The sequence below is a fragment of the Suillus bovinus genome (genome assembly GCF_016758785.1).
Source record: "Suillus bovinus strain UH-Sbo-P2 chromosome Unknown EDB93scaffold_55, whole genome shotgun sequence".
Classification (NCBI taxonomy): domain Eukaryota; kingdom Fungi; phylum Basidiomycota; class Agaricomycetes; order Boletales; family Suillaceae; genus Suillus; species Suillus bovinus.
This window is the reverse complement of record NW_024542111.1, coordinates 48,544-66,010: the sequence shown is the minus strand read 5'-3', so window position 1 is coordinate 66,010 and position 17,467 is coordinate 48,544. Positions and strand designations below refer to the sequence as shown.

Below are 17,467 nucleotides of genomic sequence, written 5' to 3'. Positions count from 1 at the left end.
TGTTAACAATTGATTGCAAGGGAACGGTTCGAGTACACGACAACAAGAACTACTGTAGCTTCCAGTGCATGCTGTAGAGTACGTACAAACTAATAGAGAGCATTTGTTCTAAAGCAATAGAGACATAATGAGCAATACGAGAGAGTAGTGATACAAAATGAATGCAAATGAAGAGAACATCAAGCAAGTGAGGCAGTAGGCTGCTGAAGTAAAGCATGAGCAATGCGAGTACATTTTGCAGGCTTGTAGGTAGTAGATGCGGTCATGGACCGCTTAAGAGGATGGGAACTTGATGCAGGGATATTCTCCTTGTCCAACCCAGATGAAACATTTGGTGGGGTGATCCAGCGCTCCTTCGGGATGCGTGAGGTGCTCTGCTCGAGGTCTGTCAGCATCATATCATTGTGGATGCTTGCAGGCAGCTCGACACCCTCTGATCTCCATCCAGGAACTGAGTATTCCTCATGTTCTTTCATTATATGCTCCAGCATGTTGTAGCGCCAGATAGCTTCAACAGCGAGGACAGGTGCCTTTCATGAAGATCTTCCAGGCTCAGGAGGGAGTACTGGATGGCACAGTGTGCATTTGAGAGGGAGGTTTCGGCAAGGCTTGTTTTTCGATCCGTTGTCGACAGCTCCGTATTTGAAGGTGTGCTGATATGTACATTGTGTCGTCCAGGTAGGTGCACTGCTTGCAGTAACTGTGATTGTGATGGCGCACTCGGGCCATTCTGAACGCCCACAGAATCCACACAGATATTCCTCTCCAACCTATTGAGAATAATCAACATTGTAAATAAATAGTATCAAAAATATGTACCTATTCTTTCATATCAATGACCTCAGGTGTATTGCACAATGCGTGAAGGATGTGTTGACCCATATGACAGCGCATGTCTGGTACCTTGGCTTCACACAGTAGACATGTCACAACACGCTCTCCTTTCGATGCTGCTAACAGGCTGTTCCCCTCAACTGAAAAAATTGTGACAGTCCCTGAGATATAAAAGTATCATTAGAGATGATACACAACATAAAAGTAAGTGATATTTACCGTCCGAGAGTTGATAAGGGAAGTGTTACAAGAACATCTAGACGCTTGGGCCCCAACCATTTTTCTTCTGATCCTCCTCGTATCAGCCCTTGCATCATACCCTTACCCCGACCTTACCCTGGTCATCCTTGTCATTCTCGCATTCCCTTTTGCTCTCTACCTGTCGCTTCAGCAGAGCCAGTACATCTGGCCGGATCCTTTTCGCTGACGAAGCATACCCATGCTCCGTTCCACCACCTGACTGATCCTGCGGACAGTCCCCTTGCCCTTACCTGTCCAGGACGGTAACCTATGATCTGATGCACGATGCATCCCTTTTGCCCTTTTCCCTTTCTTGATCTCTGACTCAATGCGCAGTCGCACATGCGACTTATACTTAGATCCTGCAGCTGCACGATCGTGCCCCTGCGCGTTTCACTTCTTATTTCGATCTTTGACTCACTTTCTTATCTAGCACGTTCTACCTCGACCGAACGTGCCTTCCTGTTATGGTTATACCCTTTACCGATTACCTCTCCCAGTAGTACGAGTTATCACCCACTAATACATCTCCTGTCCTCTATATAAACTTGCTACCATGTACTATATTCCCTAACTTGAATCTACTTGGTTCTTGACCTCCTACTCTCACCAGAGTGATCCTTTCTGCCTCGCCAGCAGTCTATATTCTATCTTCTTATCTGCTCTTCGCAGATAAGCCTATAGTCTCGATCTTTACTCATCGACTTCGTCGACGAGCAAAGCCCCTGTTAACTAGTTGGACTTCTGTCCTTCTAATTAACGACGATCCTTACGATTAACCTTCGGGTGTCATAAGCCTAGGCCTGATATAGCTTATCGTCTCGCACCCGCGTGACATAAGCTACCCGATTTGGACATAGGCTGTCAAATCTTACTTGCCAAAGCCTCGCCAAGTAAGACCCCTAACCTTGGGCTAGCCCAAGGACGTCCTCGACCGTTGACGACACACGCTCTGTTTGAGCGTCACCAACAGATACCATCCAAGTTGTAACAGGAAGGACTTCGTGTCTAATGGCATAACTGACTCAATAGACCTGAGCAACAGCTTCATTTCAACAGCTTTCACCCAGATGAGATTACAGGCAGCTTGCAAGGCATCTTGAGGGATCTGCCAAGTGCTTTGGCCACCGTTGACTTGAGAAAACTTGTCATTATTGATGTCCTCACATAGACAAAGGAAGGTTGGTTCAGGATTTACAGGTTCCACAAGAGCGCCAGGAACGGTGACAACAATGACATGTGCTGTAGAGTCAGATGTTCCTTGGATGACTGATCAAGCAGTGATGTATCCCCCGTCCCACAAGAACATCTGAGCAGCATCAGGTAAAGTGTCAGTTGGAATGACACTTAGGAGCTGTCCTGTGATCTTCATGGTAGAGCGCAAAGATCTCATGATAGTGACATTGATGGATGCGCAAGATACCCCGTTAAGGGTTGCCGACATGGAGTGAAGGACGCCAATGGAAAGGTTATGGCTGGAGTGAAGGATGATAAGAAATATATCCCCAACAAGAAATAAGTTCTGGTTTGTGATCCATCCTGCTGACATGTTGATTCATTTGTTGACCTTTGTATAGCCTTCCTGGACACGTTCGAGTCGATTGAGAGACTTTGAAACAAAGTCTTTGTTGATTACAAGCCGACATACAGTCTGCTTGTGAATCCAGCATCCATCATATAATAGATAGTCATCTGGGCGTATCCCAGGGCCATGCGGCAATGGCGGTGAAAGTGCATCTGCAGGAGGGGGTCCACTGGAAGGCTGAGAAGGAGCATCAGCAGGAGACTCATTGATCAGTGCCTCTTGAAATGTTAGCATGATCTTGTCTTCTTCTTCATGTACGTCAGACTCGTCTAGCTGAAGCATATCACCATCCTCATTTGACAAGATGGTCTCCAAACACTGCAATGGTGGTGAGTGCATGACACTGGCAGGTGGCAGTTCGGATGGTACACGGCTCGTGTCTTCAAGTTCCTCTTCCATTGTGATGCCGAAGTATTTATTCTGTCTGAATGGACACAGCATGTTGACATCAGGGTTCTTGAAATAGTCGGCGAAGGAATAATGAATTGGATCCAGTTGTGATGTGGTAAGAATGGAAAGTGCAGAATCACGACCATTGCGCCATGCCAATGGAAGATCACATCTGTCGGCAATGATATCACCCTTCCAAATATCTCGGTTGATATGATCAACTCCCTCATGGTGCGTGAGTTTGAGACACCGATGACCTGGATCAAGCTCTGGATGGCATTTAAAAAGACCATTGATGTCCTTAGCAGCATCGAGACGATCGATAGCTTGAGCATAAGAGCATGCAGAGTTGTGGCCTCCAATCATACACATGCAACCAAAGAGGATCTCAAGTGGATCATCCCCAACGTTGCCAAGGTAGAAGCAAGCATGTGGATCCAGTGACTGCTGTTTGGAAAGAGAGAAGGCAGTATTCTTCACCATGGTTTGAGTGTCGTAATATAGTGGATAGGACATGAATGAGCGCTGATGAGCATGAAAGAACGCATAAGCCAAGTGCGCATAACGACTTAGGTATTGGAACTGCTCAGAGAGAGAGAGAGAGAGAGAGACATTAATGAAAGGAGTAAGAATTGATTCAAGTAGTGTGCTGAGGAGAGAAATTGAAATAAGGTCGGCACGAGTGTTGACTTCGAGGGAAAACGAGTCATTCAAGACATGATGTTGAGATTGTGAGAACCCGATGATAGCCAACATGAGTTCAATGGCACGGGGGTCATCTTGGGGGTCATCAGGGTGAAGGAGCTTTGTCACTGCTGCCTCGTCATACGCAGGCAATCATACAAGATAGTGTGCGAGCATCATTGAATTAATGACACGGCCATTGTTTATGACAATTCCTCCAGGTGCTCGAATAAGCGTACAAAGGCCTAGATTCAAATCAATAAATGTCAGCTCATAACAGAAAGAAATACTTACGTTTAAAAATATGCTTGAAGTCAAAATCAAGCGTAATTTTACCTTCACCGGTGAATAGATTGAGGCCCTGTAAGTTGATGAGCGTGCCATACAAGGGTGATTCGGGAGGTAGTGGAAACTTGACGAATAATTTGTGACCAGCAGCACACCTAGTTGCATCACCATCTGTTGCTAATGACCAGATTGGCCCAACCAATGTAGATGTGCCAGTCCTATTCCAACTCCCAATGGCATAGGAAAGGATATGTTCCATATCAGTGGCGTCTTCAGTCTTGCAGGTGGGTGCCGCCAAAATAGGATATATCTCATCCTCACCAAAGCAGGATGCACCTATAACAGTGAGCTCCTTCCCAAGGTGAAGTTCACCATTGTGAATTTTTTGAGCAATGTTCACGGCAGACTCGTATGTGCGAAGGACAGGTTCTATAGTGTGAGAATGCTTCAAACAGAGACCTCCGACTTTGTTATATTTACCAAAGTGAACCGCCATCTCTTCAAGGGCGATTTCGCCAATCATAAGACTGATGCCACGTAATGATGCGAGTGACGAGTGTGCACGTGTGTGAATGACAATGTTCTGAATATTCTGGTCAAACTGTCCGTCTTGTATTGGACCGATGGTTGGCACAATGGAGGTGAAGGTGGACTTAGTATGGAGGGTACGGAGAGAAGGGAGACCAAGTGATTGATTAAGTGCAAAAAGGAGCTGGCGCCCGCCAAGCCTAAATACAAGTGTCGCAATGTCCAAGTCATCAGCGCCATAACCTCGAGGGGTATATGCGCCCACAAGAGCATCCTCGAGCTTGTTGACGACCTCCTGCACGCTGGAACCATGACAGTAGAGCAACATCTACAATTTGTTGGATGCGGGGGATATCTTTTTCAGATATGGCCATAAGTAGGCAATTGTAGTCGTCTAATTGGGTGAGCGAACACATATAATTGCAAGAATGATTGAGTTGCTGTTCAATGTTAGTCAAGATACTTATCAAAGGCTATGTCAACGTACCTGCAATTTTAGCTGCTTGATTTGGTCGGCATATGTCTTCACAATGTCTTGCATGTGTCCAAGGCTGAGAAACTTGTAATTAGTATGGTGCTTGGGATCCCGGGCTATTTCAGAAAGGTGCACAATGTGTCTGTGCACATCAAAACACTTGCCACATGGTGAACCCTGGAAACAAGTATGGCTGCAATGCTTTGAGTGAGCACGGGGAGCACTCGGCTGCATACTATCGATGGTAAAAGGCAAAGCATCTGGGCCATTATGATACCAGCTCCAGGGGAAAAGCATGAGGAATGGACGTAGGTCATCTGGCCAGACAACAGCAATTCCAGGACAGTCGTCAAGATGAAGGGAGGGAGAAAGACGACTTAAAAGGATCAAGTAGTAGTAAGTACAAAATTAAGTAATTAGCTAGAGCTGAAATGAAAATACCTGTCATCTGAGGTAATGAGAGACCGGGTAGTGATAAGGGTATCGGAATGCAATAATGATTGAGCTTGCTCAGTCCGTCATTTAGCCTGAATGCATCGCTTGCTGCCTCGATGGCTGACCAAGGAACTGAATTGGCCTTCATGCCAGAGCATAAGGCCCAAGGGTATGCTAGTCTGGCACCATTCCTTGCAGTCAGGACAACAGAGGGTCCATCTTGGACTGGTGCCGTCAACCTCAAGGCTGTGTGCCCTGAATACATCATACAGCACCTCGGCAGTATTGACTTTGAGTGCTGTATCAATGTTGAAGTCTGCGGGTAAGGCAATTGATGGTATATGTGGGGATTCTGACTCTTGGGAATCCCTGGCATATCCGTCAGAATCCCAGTGATCGGACAGTGTATCAGGCGAAGTATAAGATAGTGAATAATACCCATCTGAATCCTCAGGCTGTAGTTCTACTTGAAAATCTATGATGGGACTGTGAGAATGTCCAGATGAATCAGAATTATTAATGCTATGAGACGTGTAATCTGATTCGTGTTGCAAAATTTTGTGTGAATCATTACTGATGCTGGGAGCTGAAGTGTCGTAAATTAACGGGAACTGGCCTGCATGCGATGGACGAGTGTTAGAATACATAATGAATAAAAGTGTGTCTTTGCAAATGAGAGTTGGTGGGCTGACAGGACAGCGAGGGCATAAGAGTTGTAATAAGATGCACGTTATTGATATCAGACACGACTTGATATCAAAGTCACATGTTCTCACACATGACATCCAAAATACTGGATTTTAGTGAGCAGCACCCTTTAACACGCATTTTTCATTAATTTAACTATCAAGATGTGTTCTACGCTAGCAAAAAAACCCCCCTCTTGGGAATGGTCTGCTGGCAACTTCAAGTGGCTGTGCATTGAGGTTTAAAAGCTTATCTAATGGTGGGCTGTATGTTCAGCATTTCCCTTTTGCACGCCTCTTGGTAGTAGTTGCTAAGTTTGCTGTTTTCGAATGTCACAATTTAAAAACATGTTTATGAGCAATCTGAGTAAAGTTACGGTTATCAGATCTTTGTGCTCGAATGTCCACAAGCTAAATTGCAAAAATATAGCATGACAGTCATGATGTCTGTATGCCCTGCTCATTATTCCAATCAAAAACAGAAAGTATATATGTGCGTGGTCACAACAAGCAGTGTGATAGTGGCAATATATGTAACTCCTAGTATACTTTTTGATTGAATACAAAATCATTCATATTCGAAGTGACGAAATCCCACTGATCATCACCACCCTCACATGGAAAGTGCAGACCTGTTAAAAGACAAAATGCAGTGCGACGGCAGTAATTTATGTGTTTCCTCGCTTTCATTCTCCTCCCATGGTAGACAATATATAATTGCGAGGTGATGAAAAATCCTGCTCACCATTCCTATCTCCAGCATTAAATATAGAAGCATGACAGGACAAAAAGCAATGCAACAACGGATGCTGTGTGTATTTCATAGTGTTCATTCCACTTACAGGACAAAAAGTATTGCGTATTGGGAGGTTGGCAGGAATCCTTAGTGTTACACAGCAATAGCTTCATTGCTCTATTTCCCAATGGAATAACCAAGGCTTCCAAATGCACATGCAAACAATTACTTAAGCATTGTGCAAAGACACGCAATTTGACAAGGTCATACGAGATCACAACAATGGGTGAAATGTACTGACATCACAGCCTACTCATCCCTCATGGGATACTCAGAATATTCACTTGGCTTTTGCCCTGATCAAAATCACTAAAGTAGAGAATAAAGACCATCAGTTTTACTGACCATAGCATAATCAGTAAGACATCGATTAATTGGTAAGTTGGGGGCTGATATGAATTGTGACCCACCGTTTTCAAGTGTCTAGCCAAGTGAATGTGTTATGAAAATGCAGTGTCAATGCCAATGTAAAGCAATTCTGTAATGAGTAGCCACTAAAGCCCAACTGAGCGAGATTACAAACTAGATTAGACAGTCCAAGGATCCGGAGTAGCACATATATTGATTTCCACTTGCATCCGTGCACAAACTGCCACATCCCCGGAGAGCTGGAATAATTCTGCATGAAGTAGACATGAATACGCAAGCGAGCCATGCTCTACATCAAGAGCAGACAGTGGAAAGATAAGGAAGAGCCTAAAAATCCATTTGCGTTCAATCGAGGGACAAATTACGGGTGCCTACAAAACATTGTCTTTCGGTCTTACTTTTGAAAATTTGGACCTTGTTCCTTCTTGTCTTAGTGCTGCCGAAGTCCGGTTCAGGCGGGTTCGTCACCTCATATTTGCGAACCCCGAACTCGACCAGTGGTCAGGTTCAGGCAAGATGGCCGAACCTCGAACCAGACGCCTTCGAACGTGTTCGCAAGAGTTCGGTCCAGGTTCAGAACAGGTTCGAACCTTCGAACCATTGTTTCAATTACCAGAAGATGACAACAACATTGTACTGTACAAATAGCTACCAAATTTACTCATTGTGCACAACATGGTTATCATAAGGAGCCGAAAATTTGGCCTAGACAGTTGCAGAGATATGGCCTTGACAGTACGCGCTCTTGAGTAACTGAAGAGCTTCGAACGTTGCTGGTTGCAAACAGCTACGACGTGCTGTGCTGGTGTCCTGCATGATGTGGGAATCATGCATGGACATGAATACTAGGTGACCCTCAAAAGATAAAGTCTGTTAGCTTAGTCCTCAGACTAGTCAACCCATACCTTGGTTTCAAACCATGGTTCATATTTCCAGTTTTCCCCAAGTTTCATGATCTGAATATGTTTTGATGGAAAAAGTCTAATATGAGATGGGAAATCACATTTAGACCTAGTTGATGTGAGAAGGAAAATGAAGGTTAAGGTATAGCCTTGCCTTTGGCTTATTCACTTTGGCTAGAGAAAACCATAGAGAAAAGTACAAAGCCAATAAAAAACCTATCCAAAAAGACCGTGTTTCAATTCCTGCCAACTGCATTATTTTTTTGACTTGTGTTTCAATTCCTGCCAACTGTCTTATTTTTGCTACCTACTTTTCTCTAGTGTTTCTTTACTTTACTTTTTCATTAGGATGCTTTGACTCACCTGACACTTCATAAAATTGTACCCATAGGGTATGATGTCATTATGATGTCATAAGACTCCACAGATACTCCTGCAGGTATTCTGTTGAAAGATATTATGTCATCAAGCTCTAGATTATTCTACTCCACAATGACATCATCCATGATGTCATTTCCTTCTAGAATATTCTGCTCCACAATGACTCACTCTGACTCACTCATGGAAGGTTCTGGAATCTTTTGCTCCACAATGATGTCATAGCTCCATCTTTCACTTGTATTTTATTCTTTTATTGGGTTTGACCCAATATTTTGATTGGTCCTCCTTATTTTTTATTGTTTGTGAACCTAGGTTACTTTCCCACACAAAATGTATATAAGGAGAGCCCATTCTCCCCCAAAAAAAATATGATCTCCCATTTGTAGCAATCTGCCTATCAGATATTTCACTTGCAAAGTTAGTCCCTTTGAAGTGAGACAAGTGCAGGGAAAAGAATTCCCTTGAGATTATAAGTTTCTTACCTTAGAAACTTATTTAGTGCTATAGACCAAGCATTCTTGGTCATATATATTGTCTTTGAGACCCCTTTGTCTCATTGCTCTGTGCCCTTTGACTAAGCGATCTTAGTCATCTATCATATTGTTGAGACCACGTCTCACTAGTTGTCCCATAGACCAAGCGATCTTGGTCAAGTTATAGTCCCCTTTGTTCAAGCGATCTTGAACATATATTGTATATTTGAGACCATTGTCTCACAGTCAGGTGTCCATAGACCAAGCGATCTTGGTCATATTTCATATATTTGAGACCACATCTCACTAGTTCCAGTATCCAAGTCCAGAGCCTAGAAGGAGATTTCCTATGCAAAGACATTCCAGAAACTGAATTACGTGTCTAGAAGCTTATTCCTAGACAAGAGATTTGAGTTTCAATAAAGAAAAGTAAAGCTCCGGCTAGGTTGATCTTTATAAAAAGATTAGTTTAGTGAGCCTCCCAAGAACTCACACGTTATCTACCACGAAATAGGAAAAGCCGTAGACCGTGTTAATCGAGGACTGGCAAGCAGTCTTATCCAAAGTGTAATTGTGGTGTCATTTACACGACTTTATATAAGACCCTCGGTTATTAAGACACCGGTAATGCCGCCACTTGAAAATGCACGCTCCGATGCAACAGCTGAACCTTGAATAGCGAGATAATCCTTGGCGATGTGAGAGATGGTTGGGTACTGGATAGAATGGTGCTGGAAAATTGGTATGCAAGTAACAACAATCAAACAATGATACATACCCCCCATCAGCCCACTATGTTGTCAATGTCCTCGAGCGGTGCATCGAGGTAGTCCTCAAGCTCTTGACAAGGCCTTCATGCAGCTGTGTCATTGACGACATGTGATTTGACCGTCAGCGTGACGCGCAGAGGACTCAGACATAGCAGCAGGAGGCATATATGTCCCTAGGTACCAAGTGAATATATTTAAACTAGTTTTAAAACTGTTGCGCACCATGAACCACCAAAATGAGAACCCATGGCAGATGGCGAGTACAGTGGTGGATCCCAACAGTAGGTATGTTCTGAAATAAATCGCATTTTAAGTTAATTGGGACAGACAGTAGAATCGTTGCGAACTCACTGGCACCTGAATGAGTTGCTGCATTACTGAAGTCGCCGAGAGATCGCCTTGCCTACTAGAACACAGCAGAAGTAGGAGAAGACAGTGAACAGAAGGGCAAGGATGATACTTAAACAGAAAGCCTCACCAAAAATACGAGGCTTCGACTTCGAAAATCATAAGACAAAGCCAGCAAAATGATAGGTTCGAACCGGTCCGCATGAGTTCAGAACCGGTCCGGATTTATCGACGACACTCCGAACCCCAAACCTACCAAGGGGTTCGGTCCAAGAGAAAGTCTGGACCTGTGACCGAACCATGGGTCTAGTCCGCAAAGGTTCGGGTTCGAACCTAGGTTCTGGACCAGACTGCGGCAGCACTATCTTGTCTGATTGCGCAACAAAATAAGGGGTGTCCACAAGAAATCGACTTTTGATATCGTCCGGGAATGTTTGAACCTTGATACAGATTAATTAGCTTTAGCCCCATGTGCTACTCGATTTTGAGGTGAACTGATGCATGATTTTTTGCCAATTTGCAAGCTTGCGCATGTTTAACAGGAACACCGCTTTCCTCTATAAAGTCAAGCATGGCAATGGCATAACCCATAGCATGATTATACTGATGATGGTGATTATCGACTATATATTATGATATATGTCATTCTCAGGTTTCTCTCAGTTCTCTGATGTCAGCCTCTGCCCGAGGTTAAAGGCCACGCGCTAGAAACCTGCTCCTGCCATATGCGAGTCGCACGATAACTATTGCATCCATCACGCGTTTTTGGCTGTCGATAGTGTTGTGAGCAGAGCTATTTTGAACTTCGAGGTCATGTTCTGCCGACTAGAAACGGATTTACGGCCAAATATAGCACGTACAGTTGCTTTAGGTGACTTCCCACGGTTTGATAATCCCGCAACGACAACGCTCGAGCTCGCTGTCAAGGACGGCGAGTTCAAATAGGTTCAAATGCTCGCCCGATCCTTTTCCTTTTCTCCAGTTTTCACATTTACATGTGACACCAAGATAACTTTCCAAGCAACGTGGATAACTGTGAGTCACGGTAGAGGCTGATCAGTGAATGGTTGTTTTTATATATATATAAAACCGTCATCGATCATTTCAACTATCTTCATTCGTCTATCTAAGGGAAACAGGCTTTGCGCTAAAAGTCAATGATCTCGAACTGTAGATTTCTGTAAGTAGTTAAGACTGTACCGTCGCCGTTACTGAAAGCTTAGCTTTCAGTATTCCACCTTTTGGTGTAACAGTTATGCGCGGGTGGCAGTCTGATGAAGTCACACATATCACCTAACTCGGCAACTTCCTGTCTGGAATGATCTCGACACAAGGCAGCCGTTGTCAGAGACCTGCCAGCGGGCTCAGCGTTCACAAGACCCTGCCCATTCGTCACAGCTAGCGGGCTGAAGTCCATCAGGTGTAACGTATACTGCCCCCGCAGTACACCCGTCTGTAAATCCCGATTTTCGCTGACACGAACTCAGGTTGGATATCACGGGTGCCAAGAATTCGACAGACTCAAGGGTTTACGTGGTATCGGCGCTGCTGCTGTCCCGTGAAGGACTTGGTGGAAACTATGTAGACTGAGAAGCATGCGTTTAGGCAGAGTAGTTTATCATTCGTTAGGTTTACATGTGGTTTCGAGCTATGCTCAGTATCACCCATCAGAAAGAAGCACGGCAGCACGCAAATTGTTAGGTTCACAATATCAATGATGGAGCAAGTCAAATTTGAGCCTGCTGGCATGACGCAAATCACGTCTATTTGAATAACAGGTTAGTCATGAAGTTCCGAACAGGATACTTATAAAAGTAGCAGTCTTCCTACTGTGCCCACCCACATTTATTGACCCTGTGTCGCACCATGCATTTCTCCCTTCGTCTTCACCGTCATTGCTGCTTTGACAGGATCTGTATCTGTCAGTGCATGCCGAGTTTATTGCGACGAGACCGTGGATTGCTGCCTTGCTCATACATGTAAGTCGGTATACATCCCCAGCAGTGTGAGTATGAGCAGCATGCATTCAGTATATACTCAAGACTCATCGGCGTGGTAGGAACAATTTATAAACATGTGTGTGCCATATTAGGTCAAGCCCAAGTGGCAAGTCGCGACAGTGAGCCGTGTTCCTGATTTCGTGTCGGTGTAGTGTGGTTGATGCACGATACATAGATTGCTCGTTGCCATGGTTTGACCGAGATGCTTGCTTCTGGAAAAGTTCAGGGCCGCTTGAGCAATGGAGGCATTAGAATGTAGTAGAGGAACAAACACTCAATATATGATCTTGACTTGAACACATAATACACGGAAAGAAGCACGGCAGCATGCAAATTCCTACGCTCACAATATCGGTAACAGAGCAAGGAAAATTTGAGCCTGCTGGCATGCGACGTCTATTTGAATAACGGGTCAGTCGTGAAGTACCAAACACGATACTTATAAAAGTAGCAGTCCTCTTACTGTGCCCGTACCCACCCACATTTATTGATCCTGTGTCGCACCATGCATTTCCCCTTCGTCTTCACCGTTGCCGCTGCTTTGACAGCATGTGTATCTGTCAGGGCATGCCAAACTTATTGCAACGAGAATGTGGATTGCTGCCTCGGTCAGACATGTAAGTCGATATACATCCCCAGCAGTGTGAGTATGAGTAGCTTGCATTCACTATATCCTCAAAACTCACCGGCGTGGTAGGACCAATTTATAAACATTTGTGCGACATAGTAAACCAAGCCCGAGTGGCAAGTCGCGACAGTGAGCCGTGTTCCTGGTTTCGTGTTGGTGTAGTGTGGTTGATGCACGATACATAGATTGCTCGTTGCCATGGTTTGACAGAGATGCTTGCTTTGGGAAAAGTTCAGTGCCACTTGAGCAATGGAGGCATTAGAATATAGTAGAGGAACAAAAACTCAAAGTATGATCTTGACTTGAACACATAATATACGAAAGTACACACGACGTACTACTGATCTTGTTGTGACTTGTGAGCTTGAACAAGATGCGTTCCAGCCGAACGAAACCTGAGCATTACCCCTATCAACGCCCGCTGGCAACAACTCCACCTCTTCTAGAAGGTCGATACTTCGTTTGGGAGGGCATGTGTGCGGCATGGGAGGAATATTATGGAAGATATAGGGGATGAAGGCAGAGATGAAGGCGCTCGTGGATAGGAATGTATGTCTGTCGTAGCGGGCATGACTTGAGCGGATGGAGAGTAAGAGTAGGAAGAACGGTGGCGCTCAAGTGTGCTTTTCAGCGATTCAGATGTGTCTGGTCGGGCGAAAGCTTGATGTAAGCAAGGTTGAAAGTAAACAAGAGAGTACCACTCACATCATGAGCCAACTCATCTAGTGTGTGTGGATTGAGGGATTCTGATTGCACGCGGCAGGGAGTACGAGTACGAGTACGAGGAGTTGGTGACATGATGCTGACTGGCATCGTGTGAGGCGACGGTGAGGACATGAAAGAATATGCACACCATTTCGTGATTATTCAGATATCAGCCGCATCCAGCTACTGGCCATCGCTATTGAGCTTAGGTGTCCGACCATCGATACACGCGTTGAGTCAGATGTTCCTGACGTCAACTGTGTACGAGTTCTAGACCACGTCTCACAGTCTATATATAAGTGTTGTAAGAAACTCTTATAAGTGTAGATTCATTTACCGTAAGACGCAAGTTTGAACTGCTGAAACCTCCCTGCACTGGCAATTGCAAGTAGCCCACCAATGGTACTGCGGCCACCACTATACGACAGTTCTCGTTGGCCATGAAACTGGTCGTGTAGCAGGATTCGGACATGAACCAAAGATGAAGTAGAATTGCCGCTAGTTCAATGGCGTTGCATGATGCTATGATTCTCGAGGGACAAAGTCTTTCTCCCATTTCCAGCATTAGTCAGTCTTTGGGCGGAGAATGGAAACTTGACGCTCTATTTGGAGCGTGAGGGTGCAACTCTAACTCTTGTTCGACGATTCAAACTGGCAAGTCTCTCTTCATGCAAGCCACAAACCTGATAAAAGTCTTAGTTAAGAGATATCATAGCTGGTCTGCAATATCGTATGTGATAGACTTTATTGTTGCCGGACCGAGCTGTAACTACTCTTCACAGTTCACGCCATCAATGTCATCCATGGCGACTTTAATGGGGTGGGTTCGATTTTCTCCATCGATCGTTCCAATTTCATTGAAACGCGAGCTTCAGCCTAACGTGTTGATCCATGGTGATGGCACTGCATGTATTGCTGACTTTGGTCTTTCCTTGATGTATTCCCGAGTTCATAAGCGCCTCTCAGGCTTCCTACATGTCCACGCTCAAAGGAAACGTGCGATGGATGGCTCCTGAACTGTTCGTAGAGCGGGAGAATGGCTCTCAAGTTCGGCCAAACAAGCAGAGCGACATGTATTCGTTTGGCGGTGTCATGCTGCAGGTTCGTCTGGGTTAATTTCGGCCTCTCATTGATGACCCGAGCTTTGCTTGTACTAGGGACTCACCAATAACACTCCCTATTATTACCTTCGGAATGATGCTGCCATCATCTGGGCGATGCAGAAGTCGCAAACGCCTTCCCGATCCCGTCATGCTGAGCTCCCTGAACCATACTGGCAGTTTATCGAGCAATGTTGGTCTACTAATCCTTGGAGCCGTCCCTCGGCGGAGGGAGCTGACGAAGCGATCAGGAATGAATTTTCTTTGCTATACAGATCTCAATGATTCTTGACTGCCTCGCATTCAGAAATCTGTTTACAGTACAGCCAGATAAATAGATCTAGGTACTCATGTAGGCTCATTCTATGATCTCTCTTGTGATATTGACACGCTTGTACTACGATGAGGAACGTTGGTTGTAGGATCATCAGAGTCCGGAGGATCATTGTCGATTATTGTGTTCACGAATTCTGCGACAAGCATGTCGCAGGCGACAGACAAGACGGTAAGATCTGGTCGGAATCGAAATGACATCATCTTACATCATCAAGGATTGTGTTCCGCAGCATTCGGATGTCTCACAAGTGCTCTTTCACTATATATAAGGCCCCTGTCCGAATTAACCTCGCCTACTTTTGACTTCCACTTGCTTCACTCGTTCAGAACTCCAGCTTCACATAAAGTTTGTGATATTCGATTGGAACAAACCCACAACACGAACTTCGCATGATCCAACAAGTCTCGAGCATACTACACGATTGCCTGGATTCGAACTTACTCTCAGCTGGGCCTTCACAATAGTTGGCTTTAGAAACCTCTTTTCTGCGGTAGCGCCTCTTGGAATCGACTGGATCTCGAGTCTCGCCTAACCGATAATCTCCTCCATGTCGATCTCCTAACCGATCTCCGCATATGTAGGAGACCCGATTCTGACGATCTAGTTTATCTGGCCAGTTTCTGAAATCCGACCATAAGGGCTCTCGCCCCTACTGTCCTCTGTCATTTCAAGTGCTTTGGATACTAGACACTTGGCCGACCCAATCGCTGATCACCAACGAGTATATACTTTTTCGACGGATCTCACTAATTCCCATGCTCGAGTTTACCGAATCAGCCCCGTCACCTTGTATGGGTTCAAGATCACGATCGATTAGTCCTTGGATCTGAATATTTTCCGAGTCTCATTCGAGCTGATCTGATCGAACGTCGCCCAGCTAAAGGTTATCACGTGTGGTCATTCAACATTTTGCTCAAATTTTTCAAATTTTTCCTTGCTCATCTCTTCAACAATTCCTCTGTGGTATTCGATTTCGCGGCTCAGATCCGAAAACTTGGTACGAAGTATGTGACTTGGAGCTAACAAAACTCGCTTTCACAAGGCCGGGCTTCGTGCGACCAAGAGGAGCATGTCTGTTCTTTCTCCATCATTGGTTCGGGATGGCTCTTAGATTTTTCTGTCTACCATTTCGCACCGATCTCCAGGTCGATCTCCGCTTTTGCCACTATGTCTTGATGATCTTGTTTGCCATTCGATTTCGTGCGGCCCATATAAGTTTTAATTGGCCCCCACCTTTTCAAGTCCGATTTGAGGGCCCGCTAGGACGAGCACGGACCGCAAGAGATACCGACGACCAACCCTTTATACGACTCAATTTATCGAGGATCTGACTACAAAACCACGAGAGACTACCTACGAGCCAATACTGCTACTGCCAGATACTACCGACTAGCCAGAGCTCCTGCCAATGCCTAACTCCCGAGGACTGCCGATAAAACTTCGGAGAACGCATCTCTGCTTTGAATGGTATTTTGGTTTTGTTCACATGGTCATGTAGGGCCAAATATCGATCTTCCTTAAGTCTTTGCTTTGTCTAGACATCCTTGGATTTCTCGCTGATGTTCTTGCTCTCATTCGTGTCAACAGTGCGAGTCATGATTCCATCGTGTCGTCGTCTTTCTTGCACAATTGCCAGTGCCGCGTTCTGTTTCCAACCATACTGGGGGTGGCTGTGAAATTGACTTATAGTACGGCGCGCCTCATTCGATGGCGTGCCCGAGCTTCAGGTAGGAGCGGCAGGCGCAGGAGCCTCACCCGTGTTCCTACTGTTAAGTTCTCGACAGACTTTTCATCCCTTTTATTTCAATGTGTGCGACGCCGTGATTGGCTCGCATTTGTAAATGCGAGGTTCGTTGGTCACGATCTTAATGCCCTTTGGAGATTCAGAAGTCGATCAGCTTTTTCGGGTTGCAGTTGGAGGTACGTGTTTAATGAACTTTCGGGTTGGTGATCGAGCTCACATGATTTTTGCAGAAAACATGATCTTCCAGGCTTGAGCATGAGCGCAAACGTTCTGACCTAATGAAAGTACTAATCTTCACACACTTTCAAAGACTCGCTGACTCCGGTAAAGTCACTCAGGGAGCACCATATGACCCGAGAATTCTCCCTGACTACCGCGGGACATTTTCTCATCCAAGGCAGAACGAGCTCAAGCAGCTAGATATGATATAGCAGAAAACGAGCTCATACTTATCCCGGTCATGAAACTTATTCCGAACCAAGGAGGCACCTTTTTTACTGATGCAAACCACAAAACCCACTAGTACTGTTGTAGCATCAATAGGCGTGTATCTTTATTTCTCTGGTCTTCCTTGTTCGATCTTCCGTACTGTGTCTTCCGTACTGTGGTTGCACCACGATTTGGGCTGGAGGGACTGGTTGTCTTTCGACGGGGACGATGCAATCGTCATAGCACATATTGATTATCCTTAATTAATCATCGCTTGCAACTAGGTCCCTGGTTTCAAGTGCGTGCCTGCATATTCATGTGCTTCCTTTATCCTAAATAC

General features: G+C 45.1%; 3 protein-coding genes across 3 annotated transcripts; 1 reads left to right on the top strand and 2 right to left on the bottom strand.

Moving 5' to 3' along the window:
• Window positions 1–416: 416 nt before the first annotated feature.
• Window positions 417–770, bottom strand: EDB93DRAFT_1070739 (uncharacterized protein; the record flags this gene model as incomplete). The annotated part of the gene is made up of 2 exons (XM_041444965.1): window positions 417–530; window positions 567–770. Coding segments are annotated over 2 exons (318 nt in total), but the record flags the coding sequence as incomplete, so codon positions are not given.
• Window positions 771–2,347: 1,577 nt separating this feature from the next.
• Window positions 2,348–5,829, bottom strand: EDB93DRAFT_1298960 (uncharacterized protein; the record flags this gene model as incomplete). Its single annotated transcript, XM_041454650.1, has 8 exons — window positions 2,348–2,596; window positions 2,723–3,868; window positions 3,893–3,978; window positions 4,028–4,844; window positions 4,882–4,989; window positions 5,037–5,140; window positions 5,261–5,400; window positions 5,585–5,829. Coding segments are annotated over 8 exons (2,895 nt in total), but the record flags the coding sequence as incomplete, so codon positions are not given.
• Window positions 5,830–14,398: 8,569 nt separating this feature from the next.
• Window positions 14,399–14,806, top strand: EDB93DRAFT_1164102 (uncharacterized protein; the record flags this gene model as incomplete). The annotated part of the gene is made up of 1 exon (XM_041450123.1): window positions 14,399–14,806. A coding segment is annotated over one exon (168 nt), but the record flags the coding sequence as incomplete, so codon positions are not given.
• Between the last annotated feature and the right edge of the window lie 2,661 nt (window positions 14,807–17,467).